Source organism: Ananas comosus, linkage group 4 (assembly GCF_001540865.1).
Source record: "Ananas comosus cultivar F153 linkage group 4, ASM154086v1, whole genome shotgun sequence".
NCBI classification, from domain to species: Eukaryota; Viridiplantae; Streptophyta; class Magnoliopsida; order Poales; family Bromeliaceae; genus Ananas; species Ananas comosus.
Genome location: NC_033624.1, coordinates 1,789,323 through 1,806,510, shown reverse-complemented (window position 1 = coordinate 1,806,510; position 17,188 = coordinate 1,789,323). Strand labels below are relative to the sequence as shown.

The 17,188-nt window shown below is 35.5% G+C and overlaps 3 protein-coding genes across 3 annotated transcripts; all 3 read right to left on the bottom strand.

The window, feature by feature from the left end:
- On the bottom strand, positions 1-3,235 carry LOC109709550 (protein NETWORKED 3A-like). The gene is made up of 3 exons (XM_020231835.1): positions 3,171-3,235; positions 1,655-1,756; positions 1-728 (listed from the first exon to the last, which is right to left on the bottom strand). The coding sequence occupies exons 2-3, from the start codon at positions 1,743-1,745 to the stop codon at positions 160-162; spliced, it is 660 nt and encodes a 219-aa protein (XP_020087424.1). The 5' UTR covers positions 1,746-1,756; positions 3,171-3,235; the 3' UTR covers positions 1-159.
- LOC109708436 (acyl carrier protein 1, chloroplastic-like) lies at positions 4,010-7,165 on the bottom strand. The gene is made up of 4 exons (XM_020230181.1): positions 6,954-7,165; positions 5,875-5,985; positions 4,831-4,953; positions 4,010-4,385 (listed from the first exon to the last, which is right to left on the bottom strand). The coding sequence occupies exons 1-4, from the start codon at positions 7,140-7,142 to the stop codon at positions 4,257-4,259; spliced, it is 552 nt and encodes a 183-aa protein (XP_020085770.1). The 5' UTR covers positions 7,143-7,165; the 3' UTR covers positions 4,010-4,256.
- LOC109708503 (basic 7S globulin 2-like) lies at positions 11,077-12,785 on the bottom strand. The gene has a single exon (XM_020230276.1). It carries the CDS (start codon positions 12,709-12,711, stop codon positions 11,443-11,445), a length of 1,269 nt encoding a protein of 422 aa, XP_020085865.1. The 5' UTR covers positions 12,712-12,785; the 3' UTR covers positions 11,077-11,442.

The following is a 17,188-nucleotide window of genomic DNA, read 5'->3' as shown; positions in this document are numbered from 1 at the left end:
TTTAAAGAAAGATAAACATGTATCATTTACTAAAAAGAATGGTACTATGAGTTAACACTAACTAGAAAGCTTAGCAATCAAGAGCCACCTAAATACTGAGCCAAAACTATATCCTGGGAATTAGAATGCCTACTAAAAACTTTTCTGCAAAGTGAATCCTTAGTCAACTTTTCGAATTCGAAGATATTTGCTCATTTTTCTCGAACCGTTGACATGTTTTCGTAGATCGGCGTTCTCCTCCTTGAGTATATCGATAGCGAAAGCTAGTTGCCTGATGACCTCCCTCTTCTCCTCGTCTTTTACATCTAGTTCGGCCTTAAGAGCCGCATTCTGTTCGCGAAGTACTTGTAATTCTCTCTCATTCTCTTCATATCTTTTGTTCGGCGAAACTCGATCGGTTTCTGCTTCTGTTTCTGTGTCGTCAACATCAGGTTCCTCAGACTCAGAACACTCTGAGGAGAAGAGCGATGATCCATCGGTTGCATTGTTGCATACTTTCGGTGACAAGCTTCCATCTAGAAAAGAGGGACCGAATAGATTGTGATGCGTCGAGCCTGCTGATTTGAGCTGGTCGTATTGCTCGGCCAATGCGCGGTGAGCTCGGTAAAACTCCCTGATCATGTCGACGAGTAAAGGCCGCTTCTTGTAATACGCCTCGGCTCGTTGAGCAAATGAATCGGCATCTCCCTCGATCAGTTCCAGCATTTGCTTGGTCTTCTCTTCTAGTCCTGCACATAGGGGGGAAAAAATATGTACAGTATATGTGCTGTGCCATTAATCATGTACCTATATGATAACAATTGTATCTTAATCTCTTACTTTAGGTATTCAATTTTAGTATTGGATAGGCTATCTTATAAAAGTGAATAGAAAGGAGAGAAACGAAGGGCCTGTTTGGAAGTCGAAACAAGTTATCCAAGGATAACTTATTTGGTTTAAGAATTTTCCAATGTGATTTTAAGAAAAGAGTTCGATTTTTGATACTTAAAGATCTTGATATTTATAGTTTGATATGATAGCATACTTTACCTATGAGATTATTTGTCTTATTCGAAAAAAATAACTGGAAGGCCTAATATAATATCTAATTCTAAATATTTGATCAGACACCTTATCTTCGAAATGTGCAAAATTCTCAAATTAATCAGAGAGATATATCGAACAAGATACTTATGCATCCAAATAAGGATATTTATGCAGCCATAGTTAGAGGACTCTTATTTGGTTTTTCATGATAACTAAGGTCCTGTTTGGATGTAAAAATATCTTATTCGAATGTTCCTTTAATTTTTTTTCAAAAATCTTATAGTATTTAGTAAATAAGAAATGTATTCAAATATCTAAAATAGGTACCATATTCGACCTTCAAATTACTTTTTTGGAATAAAATAAATCACCTCGTAGGTAAAATCATGAATGCCAAGATCACCCAAGGAGCAAATATCAAATTTATAACTTCCAATCACACAACTTTTGTATATATATATATATACACACACACAATAAGTTATCATTGGATATCTTATTCCAACATCTTGACGTTTACGCAGCTAGCGTAAATGAAGCAAATCTTTTTGAAGTTCACCAACTACAAAGGGAAGTAAGAAATTGAAGAAACATACAGTTGTGATCATTATAGAAAAGAGAGAACAACCTGAAAGTGCCGACAACAACCATGGAGACTGTTTCGAACTGCTGCGTCTATCGAACCACCATGCTTGGGGGAGATCGGTTCGCGTCATCATTATTGCTTGATCTGCACCAATCAAAATCACTTTTAATGAATTCGATAAGAAACGGTGCGAGCCATGTGAATTAGGGTCCGTTTAGTATCGAGGCTCATTCAACACTACCAAATAAAGTTGGAAGAAAAGTATACAGAAATATGCTCTTTTTTTTTTTAAAATTTTTCCGGTGGGAGTTCATTGCAGCAAAGAAACAAGACATAGGAAAAAAAATATAAATATATTGATTAATCATCCAAAATTTGTTTTAAATCAATATCACAGAAAAAAAGAAAAGCTAATAAAACTCCCTGAGGCTTGTGTACATGTAGCAGTCCCTAACTTCTACGTCATTTATTGAATATAAAATATAAAAGTACTGATGTTCTCAGATAGCTTAAGTTTTTCACTCTCCTACTGCGACGAAATTTAATACCATCAGGCTATAACCAACATTAAGTTTCTTCTACTTGGCTCTTCATTGGCGCTTTGGAATTAAAAAAAAAAAAATCTGGAAAAAAAAGTAAACCCTAAGATTGGTGTCACCCATGATTAGAGAAAGTACGTGGATGTAATTCAAAAAGATTAAAAAAAAAAAAAAAAAGGAAAGAGAGATGGGGAGAGGGATCACCATGCGCGGTGGCTTCTCCAACTCCGCTGCTTCTCCGGGAAGCAGAGATGATGAGAACGGCGAGCCCTCATTTGAAAGACGTGAAAGAAACAAGGGCCTTGTTGCAAAAATACCCGGTTTGTGGTTCTCCTTCCAGCCAATAGGAACAAGACACGTGTAGAGTAAATTAAGAGTTAAGACGCAGATAATACCCTGTTTCTTTCGTCTAAATCCACTTATATCAGCATTTCTCATCTACTTATTATTNATGTGACCATCTCACCCTCCTTCTCTTCACCCCTTTCTCATCAAAAAAAAAAAAAAACCTATTCTCTCTCAAAACCCTATTCCTAACCCATATCAATAAAAGTTTTTAAAAATAAATTTGATATATTTTTTGAAAAACTTATTAGAGAATAGTATTATATTTTTCATAAATTTTAAATAATATAAATTTATATTTGAGAGTAAAATTAGTATTATAGTATTCTATAATTTTTTTAGTTTATACGAACCAAACAATAAAATGTGAATAATTCATTCTAATTCCCAATCCACAAATAAACCAAACGTCTTGCGGGAGTAAGCCATTCCAATTACCATTCCAATTCATTCCCATTCCATTATCCATTCCAATTCCACCCTTGAACCAAACGAGTCCTAAGTTTCTTCTACTTGGCTCTTCATTGGCGCCTTAGAATTAAAAAAAAAAAAATCTGGAAAAAAAGTAAACCCTAAGATTGGTGTCACCCATGATTAGAGAAAGTACGTGGATGTAATTCAAAAAGATTTAAAAAAAAAAGAAAAAAGGAAAGAGAGATGGAGAGAGGGATCACCTTGCGCGGTGGCTTCTCCAACTCCGCTGCTTCTCCGGGAAGCAGAGAAAATGAGAACGGCGAACCCTCACTTGAACGCGCGGAAAGAAACAAGGGCTTTGCTGCAAAAATACCCGGTTTGTGGATCTCCTTCTAGCCAATAGGAACAAGACACGTGTAGAGTAAATTAAGACGCAGTTAATACCCTGTTTCCTTCGTCTAAATCCACTTATATCAGCATTTCTCATCTACTTATTATTATATATATTGATGGAGCTCCAATTTTCCTTTCTTTCAATTTTTCTGCCTGTTAATTGTAATGAGCTTTTACCCGTTTGAGTGTATTTCTTTTCGTGAAAGCAATCACGCGATTTAAGAAAAAAATTTTCTTAACAAAATCGTTAGTACACCGACTGTCCGTAGAGCAAGTGCCAGAGGACTCGGTGGTTGGTACTCGAGATCCCAAGTTAAAATCCTAGTTGATTCATATTTTTAGCTAAGTTTATTTATAAATAAAATAAACGAAGCGGGTAGCGTGCTACCTATCTCTCAAAAAAACAAAAAAACAAAATTGGTAGTACGATATTTAGTAGACGAGCATAAGATCAGATATTCAAACCTGTGTGTATTTATTTTCGCTCATCAACATTTTAGTCGCCTTTGCATATTGAGTGCAACAGAGCACTTAATAGAGCAGCAGGAAAAAGAAAACTCATTGAACAGTGAACGAACAAATCAACTAGCAGAATGGAAAAATCAGCTAAAAAAAACCAAATCATTTCAAATATCAAGATAAATTTGTAATCGTCGCAGACAAGGAAACTTACAACAACGCAGTGATTAGTTAACTATCCAAATCATTCGTCACAAGTAATATGATCATAATATTTATTCTTTTGCAGATTCAAAAGGAATCAATGCACCTGAACATATTACATCAACTTCAAGAGTCAAATTTCATGCATATATATAAAGAAGATCTCGCGGAATTACACCAACATCCATTAGGTTTTTTCCGTAGCTAGCAGATCAAATGACTAAAAGAACACTGGAATAGCAGAAATAGTAAATAGAAAACCTTCTAATTTATTCGACCGCATTACAGATCTAACTAGATTTCCCTTCGACGAGCCTCTCGATGAGATCTGCAGCGTCTTGCACCGTAGTGATTCCCTGAGCATTCTCTTCTTCCACGCTCACCCCAAATGCTTCCTCGAGACCCATAACAATCTCAACCTACACCAAGAAATAGAGTTCCCATAGAGTTGATCGGTTAGATCTTGTGATTTTTGAGTAGAGATGTAATAAACCTACCTTGTTTATAATTATTGTTTCCCTATTAACACCCCCGCAACTTTTGTTCCTTTTGGTTTTGAAGTATCTGTCATTTGAACTAGGGATACTGTGAAAGTGAAGAGAGCTCTTTTACCTGTTAGCCATCATGAGGAAATCGACAATTTTGTCAGCTGAACAGAGAGCCATTTACTATAACAAATCTCCAACTCAGTTGATTGTTTTAGTGTTCGGGGGGTGTCTATTTCAAAACAGCCTATAGTTGATTGGGCTCCAAGTCAATTTTCACGACAGAAACACTTGTTCATATGACAAGACTAATTGGAGCTGGCATCAGGGTGTAGGTGAAAAAAGATATCATCGCTGAAGAAAGCGAGCAGAAAGATACCGTGTCAAGCGAATCAGCCCCAAGTGTTGAGAATTTTGATTCGCCAGTCACAGGAGAGTCATCAGACAGAGCCAACTGCTTCCTTACTATCTCACACACCTTTGTAACAGTCTCGGGCTTTGCCTGTTTGAAAAGAGGAAGGTCCTTTAAAATCGCTGACCAATGATAAAAGAAATTGAGAACCAAAAATATTCACATGCTTTGTAGGGTGAATCATGATCGTCATAGTCTGAGAACAAAATCATAACCGGGATGCTTCCGGTGATGACCCCATCCTCTCATTTCATCAAATTGGCCATTCAAACTTATTATCCTCGAGTGATAAACCATTCCCTGTGTTTCAGGATGCATCAAAAAGGTCTTAGCCTGTCTAGTTTGGACCTCTAAACATGATTGTTTTGCTAATAACATTGACAGAACAGTTGGAAGAAAAAGCATTTGAAACACACAGAAGAAAACTCTATAATGTAATGTGAGAGATCTCTTTGTTCTTTAATGTCGTAGGAACGGAACTTGCCTACCAAATCTTTCTTGGATAAGAATGAGAGAGTAAAATTCATGTAAACAACTTCATGAGACATTAGCATTATTCAGGTCCTTTCAACATCTGCTAAATTTTCCGCTGAACAATGTTGAATGAAACCCTAAACCCTAAATCTTAAACCCTAAACTCTCAAAAAAAACAAAAAAAAACAAAAAAAAAACAATGTTGAATGAAAGACAGTTGTGGAGGTGATGAGAGTAACAAGAATTAAAACTAAGGACCTGCATCCTAGCTTACCCCTAATACAAGAGTGGTTTGACCTTTGTATAAGTAGGTTAAAAACTGATATATAATGGAGCTCTCCCAAATCCAGAACAATATATATAGGCAAGTTTCGGAATAAATATATAACAGGGCGAATATTCATATCCAAAGATATATAGTTATTGCAAAAAAAAAAGAAAAGCAGTGTTGGAAAAGATAAAGAACTAAAATGACAATATAGCAGCATAAGCACAAAACATGAAATAATATAAAGAGCCACACGAGAAGAAGCTTACAGCACACGAAACACGGAAGCGCATGTTGGCTTGCCGCAAATGAATTGATGGAAAGCTTTTCCTTTGGGTAGAAAAGGAAAGAGATTTCAATCCATTAGTTCCATTAACTTCCTGCTCAACAAATAACAAGAAAATCTCACCTTAAACATTAAATAACCAATTGATAGGCAGGAAATTTTACAGAGCATTAGTAAGAGATCATCCGGCGTCACCACTATAATTTCTTTTTTCATGGTTTTCATCAAGAGAGTCTCAGTTCGACAATACGGCTCGCAATAATATGGAACACAAAAAGAAGAGAAATGCAATTTCAGCAATATACAGATTTGCATTTCAGACTAACTTGCACATGTCGCATATATTTTCTGCATTTCATAATACTAACTTTATATTCCTTTTGTTCACACATACTTGCATAAAATAGAAACAACAATTATTTTAAGTCCATAAATCCCTAGCTCAAATACTTCTTCCTTTATTTTTATTTATTTATTTATTTATTTTCAACCTCCAGGTGAGTCCTAGGTGGTCATATTTCATAATTACGCAAACACAAAACAAAAGCCAAAAACCAATTTCCAATGTAAATTTGTCATTGTTCTCTTAACAATGAGACCAAAATTTCAACTTAGAACATGTATTTATTTCCCTGAAAAAAAAAGAAAAGAAAAATGATCACCTAGATGATCATTTCTCTTTTATCAACACCAGTTATAGCCAAATTCTACATAGTTGAGTAAGAAAGAGCTGTAAAAGCTCCTCGACACTAGCAACTACTCAACGATCCACACAATCCACATAGAACGCCGCACTATATCGATAAAACCATCAAATTTCACACATACGAAAAAACACTTCAAATCATCGAACCAAAACACCATGCAAGCTTCACCTTTGATTCTAACCACAATCAGAGCACCTCTAAGAACCAATATCCACAGAATCCACAAAATTATACAACATAGGCGCAAATTTCTCAAAAATCGAATGATGAAGTTCCAAATTCGATCAATTACGTACAGAAACTCATCAAATTGGAAACTACAAAGGCGAGAGAGATTACAGGGATCGATCATTACCACTCTCCTCGGTGCGAATTGAGGCGGAGCCGCGATCGAGATCCCCGATCTCGCAACGAAAGCCATCGATCGAATCGATCGGGATCGAAATCGAGAGAGATCGAGATGGATCGCGCGCGCGAGAGAGAGAGAGAGAGAGCGAGAGAGGAGTAGAGCTAGAGAGAGAGAGAGGGGAAGCACGAATTGCATGAGAGAGCGCTTCCTTTTGTAGAGAGAGAGAGAGAGAGAGAGAGCGCGCGCACGGCGCGTACGAGGGCCTTGTTAATATCGAAGTGGTCTCGCCGACTCGAATGTTAAATGACCAAAATACCCTCATACAAAGCATTAATGACTAAAATAGCACTAACTGCTCACTTTCAAATTTTTTTACCATTAGATTTGTAATTTTTATTATTTTAATTTAATCAAAGCTCCTATTTGTTAAAAGTACTGTTAATTCAAATAAAACAAAAATCAAACTATTATTATTCAGTGCAGTTGATTGGTATTCTGAATTGCTGATTAAGAGATTAATCACATTTGATTCCCGCTATAAAATTCTCAGATAGGGTATACGATATTTATCATAATTTTTATTCCATAATTTTTTATTATAAAATATTAATTATAATAAATAATAAAAAATTAAAATTTTGATTTTAATTTTTTTTTAAAAAAATGGAGAAATTTAATTAGAAATCTAAGTAAAAACACTATAGACTTGGTAATTTAGTTTGATTGAGTGGGAGTTTTAGGTAATTTTGGAGCGTTTATGGGGGTAAAAAGGGGAGAGGGGGGGGTATGGCGCTTCGTACGCATCGATGGTAAATTGTGCGGAGTGGGGCGCACGTGTCAATGGCGGTTGAGCCGTTGAGCAACTTTTTAATACTTGGTGGGTCGGAATTTATTACCCTCATTTCCTTCTTTCATTTATACGGTTTGGTTTTAGAGATTTCAATCGTACAAATATTTAAAATTTTATCCGAATTCGAATTCGCACGGAGCAAATTTATTCGGTACTAAATGAATATAATTTCGAATATAGATATCAAAAATTAAAATCCGATGAATATTAATAATGATATGAAATTTGACTATACCCGATCCGATCTCAAATCCGAATTTATTTTATATTATATATAATATATATATGAAAATTTAATATTATATTTGAATTTATATTTTAAAAATTTAGATTTAATATATAATATATATTTGAAATATTGAAAAGAGAAATAATTGGTTTGGAGTCGGGTTCGGGTTCAGATTTTTGAAAATCCGTCCCGAATCTGTCCTGTTGACATTCCTGCTTGGTTTAGAGACACTTTTTTTACATACGAACCCTTGTAAAATATTCAATTATCATAATTCTTATTTTGATTTTTTTTTTGTTATATTATAACGATACGAGTCCCAAATTTAAATTTATAAGGAGGGTCGAACCACAAAAGACATCGGCATCCGGACACCAAAACCACTAGGTTACTGGTCTAAGTTGGTATAACAAAGGTTCGAGTGACCTAACAAAATAGTAAACGACTTGGTGTTCTAACTATTGTAATCATTTAGACTCCAGTTTGAATATCGAAATAAGTTATTTTTTGGATAACTTATTTAGTATGATTTTTTTTTTTTTTTTTTGATGATAGAAACTAAGAGGTTTAATTTTTTGCTTGTTGAAAAGTTTTGTTATTCAAAATTTTATAAGATAACATATTTCACCAACAAGATAATTTGTTTTATGTTGAAAAAAAATATTTTTAGATGAAATATGATATTCCATTTCAGATGATTTATCATACTTATCATTTAGCAAATACAATATGTTTATTTGGTTTAGGTAAACCAAAGACATATGTGGGACAGCATATGTACTCGTGTATCCAAACAAGGCCCTTGTGTTATGGGCCTGTTTATTGTTCTAGCGAAAAAACACTGTTTAATTTATAAAAGGGTCTTTTGAATTAAAAAAAAAAATTGTATCACAAAAAATAAAAAAAAAATATCTCAAAAATACAATGAATTTTTTGTAAAAATGAAAAGTGTTCAAACTTCCATATATCTGAATTTGCATACTTTTTTAATGCTGGAATTTATCAAGTAGTTGATACCAAAATATATAGAAAAATGCTTCAATACACCAGCTCATTTAAATCTGACCGTTTATTTTTAGAGAATATGATTGACTTTTAAACATTAGTAATCTACTCAGCAGGTTAATTACCAATTAAAATTAATTGTAAGGATAATGTTGGAAAATACATGCTAATCAAATACCAAATTAATAGTTTCCAATACTTTGTCTCCTTATTTAATTTGTTACTTTCCAAATTAGATAGTAGCTAATTTTGTAAGTAACTAACCCTGAAATTAAAATTTTGATTTTAATTTTTAATTTGTTTAAAATTTTATGCATGCGAGAGGGGACAAGAAGATCAGAAGCTGAGATAGGTACATATCCATGGAGCTAGCTAGTTATTAAATTATCTCGTGAAATCCGTGCACTGGATTAGTCCAGTTGTGTTAATTGGGGTTAATTAATTTCCTCGATCATGTAAATTAACAAATTAAAGCTTCACCCATATATATGTATATATATAAACAATCATAATTCCATCATTAACAGGTCATTGCCTCATCGGCTATATATATATATATATAAAATTAAAGAAAAACTTCAAATACCCCCCGTAGTTTTACTTTTTCTTACTTTAGTATGTGTGGTTTAAAGTGTATCAAGTTAGTACTATGTGGTTTTGCACTTTTTCACTTTAGTATCTTGTGGTTTAAAGTGTATCAAGTTAGTACCATGTGGTTTCGCCTATGGTTTAAAAACCATAGGGTACTAACTTGATACAAAAATAAAACCACATGATACTAACTTGATACAAAAATAAAATCACAGAATATTAACTTGATACACTTTAAACCACAGGGTACTAAAGTGATAAAGTGAAAAACCACCGGATACTAACTTGATACACTTTAAACCATACGTTACTAAAATGAAAAAGTGTGAAATCATAGGGATTTTTTGAAGCTTTCCCTAAAATTAATTATGATCTGCTATGCACGAAGGCTTTAAACATTTAAAAAGAGAAAAAGAAAATATTCTTTCAATTTACTCTTTGAAAGCTCCAATTAGTCTAAGTTGATGCATGTTTGGTCCAATTTTTACTTTTAATTTAAGCTACATGTGTTTGTGTGTGTGCATATATATATATATATATATATATATATATATATATATATACTTTTAATTTAAGCTACATGTGTTTGTGTGTGTATATATATATATATATTTATATACAAGTCCGGCTGCTATGCTATTAATAGCATGAAACACTAGGTGCTACCAAGTTTTCCACCGTTAGATTTACCCTTTTGATTATTTTCATCCGTTAGATCATACTATTCAACCAACCATCCACTCAACCCTAGGAGGCTCGCGTCATTCTAACCGCACATTTCTTAATCCAATGGCTAAAAACTTAGTAGTACCAATAACTTGATACTATTAATAGTATATTAGTCTAGTTGTACACACACACTTTTATAGCCGAGAATTTGGAAATAGAAAGGCCCACGCGCGCGCGCACACACACACTTTTGTAGCCGAGAATTTGGAAATAGAAAGGCCCTAGAGTTAGCATAAGATTTTGAGCCTTAAAAACCAAAACTCCACTAAACTTTATGATTCTAATATAAAAGGAAAATTTGTAATTTTAATAATTTTATGCACCCCAAGGTAGAAATAATGACCATTTGATTATATGTCTACTTGGTGTCGGTGAAATTACTATTTTTTTTTTTTTGATGAAAATATATAGAACTATCGATCATTTTGAAATAACTAATTAATTTTTAATAATTTTAATTTTACCACTCTACAAAAATAAATAACCTATTCAAATTTTGAAGTCAAAATATTATTAACTTACTCAAATGAAACAAATTAAAAGATCCGATAGCAAAATTAAAATTTTGAAAAATTGAATAAGTAGCTTAAAATAATACATAGTTCGAATAAATTTTATACGTTTTTATCATTTTCTTCTTTCTTTTATGAAAAAACAAAATGCTCTCTAATAATAAATTTTTCATTAAAAAAAGGAAACCGTAAGCACAAAATTTCAATTATTAATTACTTATAACTGCAAAATTTCAATTATTAATTACTTATAACTGCATACATGATACAAACATGCATCTCCAATTATTACCAAACAACACCAACTAACAAAATTAAAATATACAAACCATAGTGAATTGCGCTTCTGTGCTTTCAAAAGTATAGGAGCATTTGTGCTAGTAATTTTTTAATTGTCGAATCGTCTCAAAATTCATATAGCACTTTTAAAAGAGACTCAATGAAACACACACCGTACGTTAATAATACTATACGATTTGAGACGATTTCATGGTTAAAAATCACAAACACAAATAGTGATATACTTTCAAAAGCACGTGAGCTCGTGATCACCCATGCACTTAATTAAATACTTATTAATCAAACCCCATAAGTGAAGTTGAAGTTGGCACACGTAGTCATCCTCCCAAACAAGAGCGAGCTGTATCCCAACTTCGAATTCTCAGCGTCGAACAGCAAGAAATTGTCCTCCATCTGAAACCCTCCGATCACCACCGCCGCCGCCGCCGCCGCCCCTCCGTCGACGAACGCCAAGCACGCCGTCTCCGCGCCGACCTGCTGCATCGAATTCGCCCCGAAAACCGTCCAATTCTTCCCCCCCTTCAGCATCACGTCGATCTCCGGCACGCCGTATCCGAGCCTCGTCGACGCCAGCGCGCTGCTGTTGAAGCAGAGATCGAACGGCTCCGTCGCCGGCATCCGCTGGATGCCCGTCGTGGCCGCGCCGTACGCTTTCAGGAACGGCTCGTATATGTCACTCCGAAGCGCCGTGTACGGCTTCACGGTGCTCAGCGCCACACCGCCGTTCCCGCGCTTATCGAGTGCAAGTGCGTCGGGCGGGAACGGGACTTGTTTCAGGGCAATCGCGATGTGCTCGACGTCGATGTAGTATCCGGGGTTCGTAGGGTTCTTTATCAAGGGAGTGTATTGTAAATTGTCACTGATCGCTGGCAGTATGGGCGGGAGCAGGTAGAAAGGGCCACTCCCGAAGAAGGCCACGCCGATTCCTCCGCCCGGGAGGCAGAGCGCGAATTTGTTTGCGTACTTGGCCTCGGTCGATAGCTGTTGCGGTAGCGACAGTTCCGACCTGCCAAGGCCGACTACTCCGGAGGCTGAGGCCGGTAGGGATTGCAGTAGGCTTTTGATCGAGCACGAGGAGACGAAGTCGGAGAAGGCGATCGAATACTTCGGGTTTTTACCATCGGTGGCGTTTGCGGTGACAGTGGTTAGGGTTAGGTCAGCAGGGGCGCAGAGACGCGTCACGGGGTTTACCGGGTATGCGGTGCAGTTGCAGTGCGGTTTGTAGAGATCAGATGGAGGGCGAGAAGTGTTGCTACTGCAATTGGGAGGGCGGAATTCGGCAGCAGCTGCGCAGGTCTTGGATCCGCAGGCGACGGTCGGGTGGTCGGGGGCGCAGAGAGACCAGATGAGGGGGCCGGCGAGGTCGACGACCGACGGGCGCCGGTTGTCGATGGGAATGGTGTAGAGGGAGGTGGTGGGATCTTTGGTTATGGGGGAAACTAGGGCTTTGTAAGGGGGAGGGGATGATGCTGTTAGGGTACAAAAGGAAACATCAATGGTTATTAGATAAAGGATATGAGGGAGGATTAAGAATAGGGTTTTGGCCATCTTTTATGTTAGCTTGATTACTTAATCGTTCAAAGCAAAATGGAGATGGAAATAGGAAACACATGCATGTATATATTTATTATGTAAGGATAATGTTAATCCATATATAAATGTCAACATCTAACACACACAGACACACACACAAGAAAAAGAAAAAAAAAAGGAAGAGACAGCAGGATAAATGCTGGTGGGAGAAGCGGAGCCCATGGATTTAGATTCACAACATGGGCGGCGTGGAGTCAATAATTACGAGCGGAAGCTTCTAGGAGCGAAGAAGAATAATGTATTAGTGACTTTAGATTATTATTTTTTTTTAGAAAAAGGTAGCATGCTACCCGCTTCATTCATTCAGGATATAAACTTAACTATATGGATGAAGCAACAAGACCTCTAAAGAGATGAAAAGCCGAACAAAAATAAAAAAAATAAATAAAAAAATAAAAATAAAAATAAAAATAAAAAAATCAGTGTCTCTTCATAGGACGAAGTTTTTCCCACAGGGACATCAGCTGTTTAACCTTATAGCAACCACGGATTTGATCAGTCTGATTCCTCCTAAAGATTATACCATTCCTGATCTCCCAAATAATTAACCCACCAGCAAACAATTAGTTCAGGTAAACCATCGCTCATGGACTGAGACCCTATCCTTCCGCTCCGTCTATCCCAAACCATATGCACATCTTCGGCCAAATCTCCTGCTTGGACATCCTCCAATGACATCACTATAAGAAATTTGAAGAATACATATTGAGAAAAAATGTGGCTTTAGATTAATTGGAGACGAGATAAAGATGTAAAGCTATTTACATATAATAAAATTATTTTCACACAAATTATGCTTATTTGAATAACTTATTTTGACATATAAACTTAGGCCAGCTTAGTTATTTTAACTGTAATTTTTTTTTTCAACCGTAAAAAAATAATTAGAGTAACATCTCGGGGGGTATATCAAGCTTTTTTTCCTTATTTTTTTTTATTAATGCAATCATGAAAATCAGTCAAACTTTGGCATAAGTACTCCGATGTAGCACACACGCATCCAACCAAAAGTCAAAAGTCAATAAAAAATAATAATTTAAATAATTTTTTATCTAGCTCTATCAAATCAAGGTCCAAAACGTGAACTAGACTCACGAGAAAGATTCGTAGGCCTCGCCAGCTTATAAATCTTTCGTCAATTATGAAGATTACACGCAAAATTAATTGATTGTGATGCACAATTTTTTTTAAAAAAAATATGAAAAAAAGTTAACATGTGTCGTATATCGCACCCACACATGTGCTGTTGAAGTATTTGAATATCATCGTAATTTTCTATGTTGTCGGTAAATTCTCCATAATCGGATAAGCTCAGTGGACAATACTAGCAAGCCTACTATATACGAAAGTAATTACTAAGTAATTTAATTAGTTGGCAATTTGGACACGCTGCATGATGGGTGCATGGGCACCACTTATAGCGGTATACAACCTGGCACAAGCTCAAATGCGTGCAGTGCACGCGCCATTCATTATTAGATACACGAATCTCTGCACCTTGACTTAGTAGATCTAACAAAATATAAACTCTTACTGACCGTACCTAGGGGTGGTAATTCAGTTTGCTGTTCGCCCAGCTCGTGTTCGGCTCGATATGAGCTCGAGATCGGCTCGCTCCGAGNAAGCTATTTAATTACATATAATCGAATTATTTTTGCACAAATTATGCTTATTCAAATAACTTATTTTGACATACAAACTTAGACGAGCTTAGTTACTTTTAACTGTAAATTTTTTTTCACCTGTAAAAAAAATAATTAGAGTAACAGAGTGGAACAAAGATTAACATACATAGCAAAATTTTCTCTTGGGGCATATCATATCAACCTTTTTTTTCTTTTTTCTTTTTTCTATTAATGCAATCATAGGAATCAGTCAAAGTTTGGCATTAATATTCCAATGTAGTACACAAGTATCCAAAAAAAAGTCAAAAGTCAATAAAAGATAATAATGTTAAATAATTTTCTATCTAGCTCTATCAAATCAAGGTCGAAAACGTGAACTAGACTCACGAGCGAGATTCGTAGGCCTTGCCAGCTTATAAATCTTTCGTCAATTTGAAGATTACCCGCAGAATTAAATGATTGTGATGCATAAATTTTTTTAAAAATATATAAAAAATTAAATATGTCGTGTATTGCACGCACAAATATACTGTTGAAGTATTTGATCTTCCTAATTTTCTATGTTGCTGTAAAAGAAGTATTTTTAAACTGCAGTAATAAATTCTCCAGAATCGGATAAGCTCAGTGGACAATACTAGCAGGTTTATTATGTACGAAAGTAATTATTAAGTAATTTAATTAGTTGGCAATTTGGACACGTTGCATGATGGGTGCATGGCCACCACTTATAGCGGTATACAACCTGGCACAAGCTCAAATGCGTGCAGTGCAATGCACGCGCCATTCATTATTAGATACACGCATCTCTGCACCTTTACTAGCAGATCTAACAAAATATAAACTCTTATACTGACCGTACCTAATGTAAGTAGTACAAAATTTAATGGCTAGTATCTGAGATCTTTAGTTCAAATTATAATTGATTCATATTTTTAGCTAAATTTATTTCTAAAAAAATAAGCGAAGCAGATTGCGTACTATCTTTCTCTCTAAAAAAAAACAAAATATAAACTTTTTTGACCTTATTTGATAATATAGTGGTTAAAACTATTATTTTTATACTATAAAAAATTTAAAAAATTTTAAATCGCTTACTAGTTTTTCTCTCTTCTAGTATTTTAAATTACGGTTGGAATCACCACCATCGATTGTAACTGTAATTTTATAGTATAAAAAATTTAAAAGTACTTTTGAATTTTTTAGACTGTCTAATTATGTTTTTAACCACTATATTATTAAAGTAGGCCCATATTCTGTACTCATGTTTCCGCCCTAATAGATGTCAATGACTTGGGGATTAAAAGCTACAAATTGTGCACATGCATTACTTTTGACTTTCGTTTTTCTTTATGTATAGATATATGTAGTTGTATAGTTAATTTGGCTCTTTCCATCCAATACAAGATATATCCCCTATATTATCACGCATGAAATGCTGATTTTGGAGGGTTAAATGTGATAAGACCAGATTGTTCCACCTACGTACCTTTCAATATTTTTCGTAAACTTAAGCTGTTCGAAAACAGTAATTCTTTTAATATTTACATTTTCACAACTTAATCACCATCAACAATCTCACCACCCTCATCTAGGCATAAATATTAATATTCTCCCCTCTATATATGACTCCCTAATTCCTCCCACCCTTATCATCAAGATGTCTCAATCTCATTACTCTCCTCTCTTACTCACCCTTACCACCTTCCTCCTTTTTATCATCTCCACTTCACTCCCTCCCACTTTTGCCCATGCCATTCCCATAAATACCCTTGTAGCCCCCATACACAAACACTCCCCCTCCTCTCTCTACACTCTCACTCTAAACTTCAATAGCCAATATGTCATAGACCTCACCACCCCCACCTTATGGTCTTCTTGTCCTTCCAACCATCCAACCACACTTTGCAGCTCCCTGCAATGCGCCGCCGCCGGCCCCTGTCAATGCACTCGCCTCTCGGGGGGCGGCGGTGACGCTGGGCACTACCCCTGCACGTGCACCGCGTATCGGTCGGCCCCCACGACCGACAAATGTCCCTACGGGGACTACTTAACCCTAACCTTGACCCCGATCACGATCTTCGTCACCGACGGGAAAAACCCTACCGTCATTCTCTCCGGCCCGTCTGTCGTCTCCTCTTGTTCGACCAACAATGCGATCCACCCCGCCCTACCGGNAAAAATTTAATGATTAGTATCTGAGATCTCTAGTTCGAATTATAATTGATTCTCATTTTCAGCTAAGTTTATTTTTTAAAAAATAAGCGAAGCAGGTTGCGTATTATCTTTTCCTCTTAAAAAAAACAAAATATAAACTCTTCTGACCTTATTTGATAATATAGTGGTTAAAACTATTATTTTTATACTATAAAAAATTTTAAATCGATCACAAGTTTTTCTCTCTTCTAGCATTTTAAAATTACGGTTGGAATCGCCACCAACGATTGTAACTGTAATTTTATAGTATAAAAAATTTATAAGTACTTTTAAATTTTGTAGACTGTCTAATTATGCTTTTAACCACTATATTATTAAATTAGGCCCATATTCTGTACTCAAGTTTCCGCCCTAATAGATGTCAATGACTTGGGGATTAAAAGCTACAAATTGTGCACATGCATTACTCTTGACTTTCGTTTTTCTTTATATATATATATATATATATATATAGTTGTATAGTTAATTTAGCTCTTTCCATCCAATACAAGATATATCCCCTATATTATCATGCATGAAATGCTGATTTTGGAGGGTTAAATATGATAAGACCAGATTGTTCCACCTACGTGCATTTCAATATTTTTCGTAAA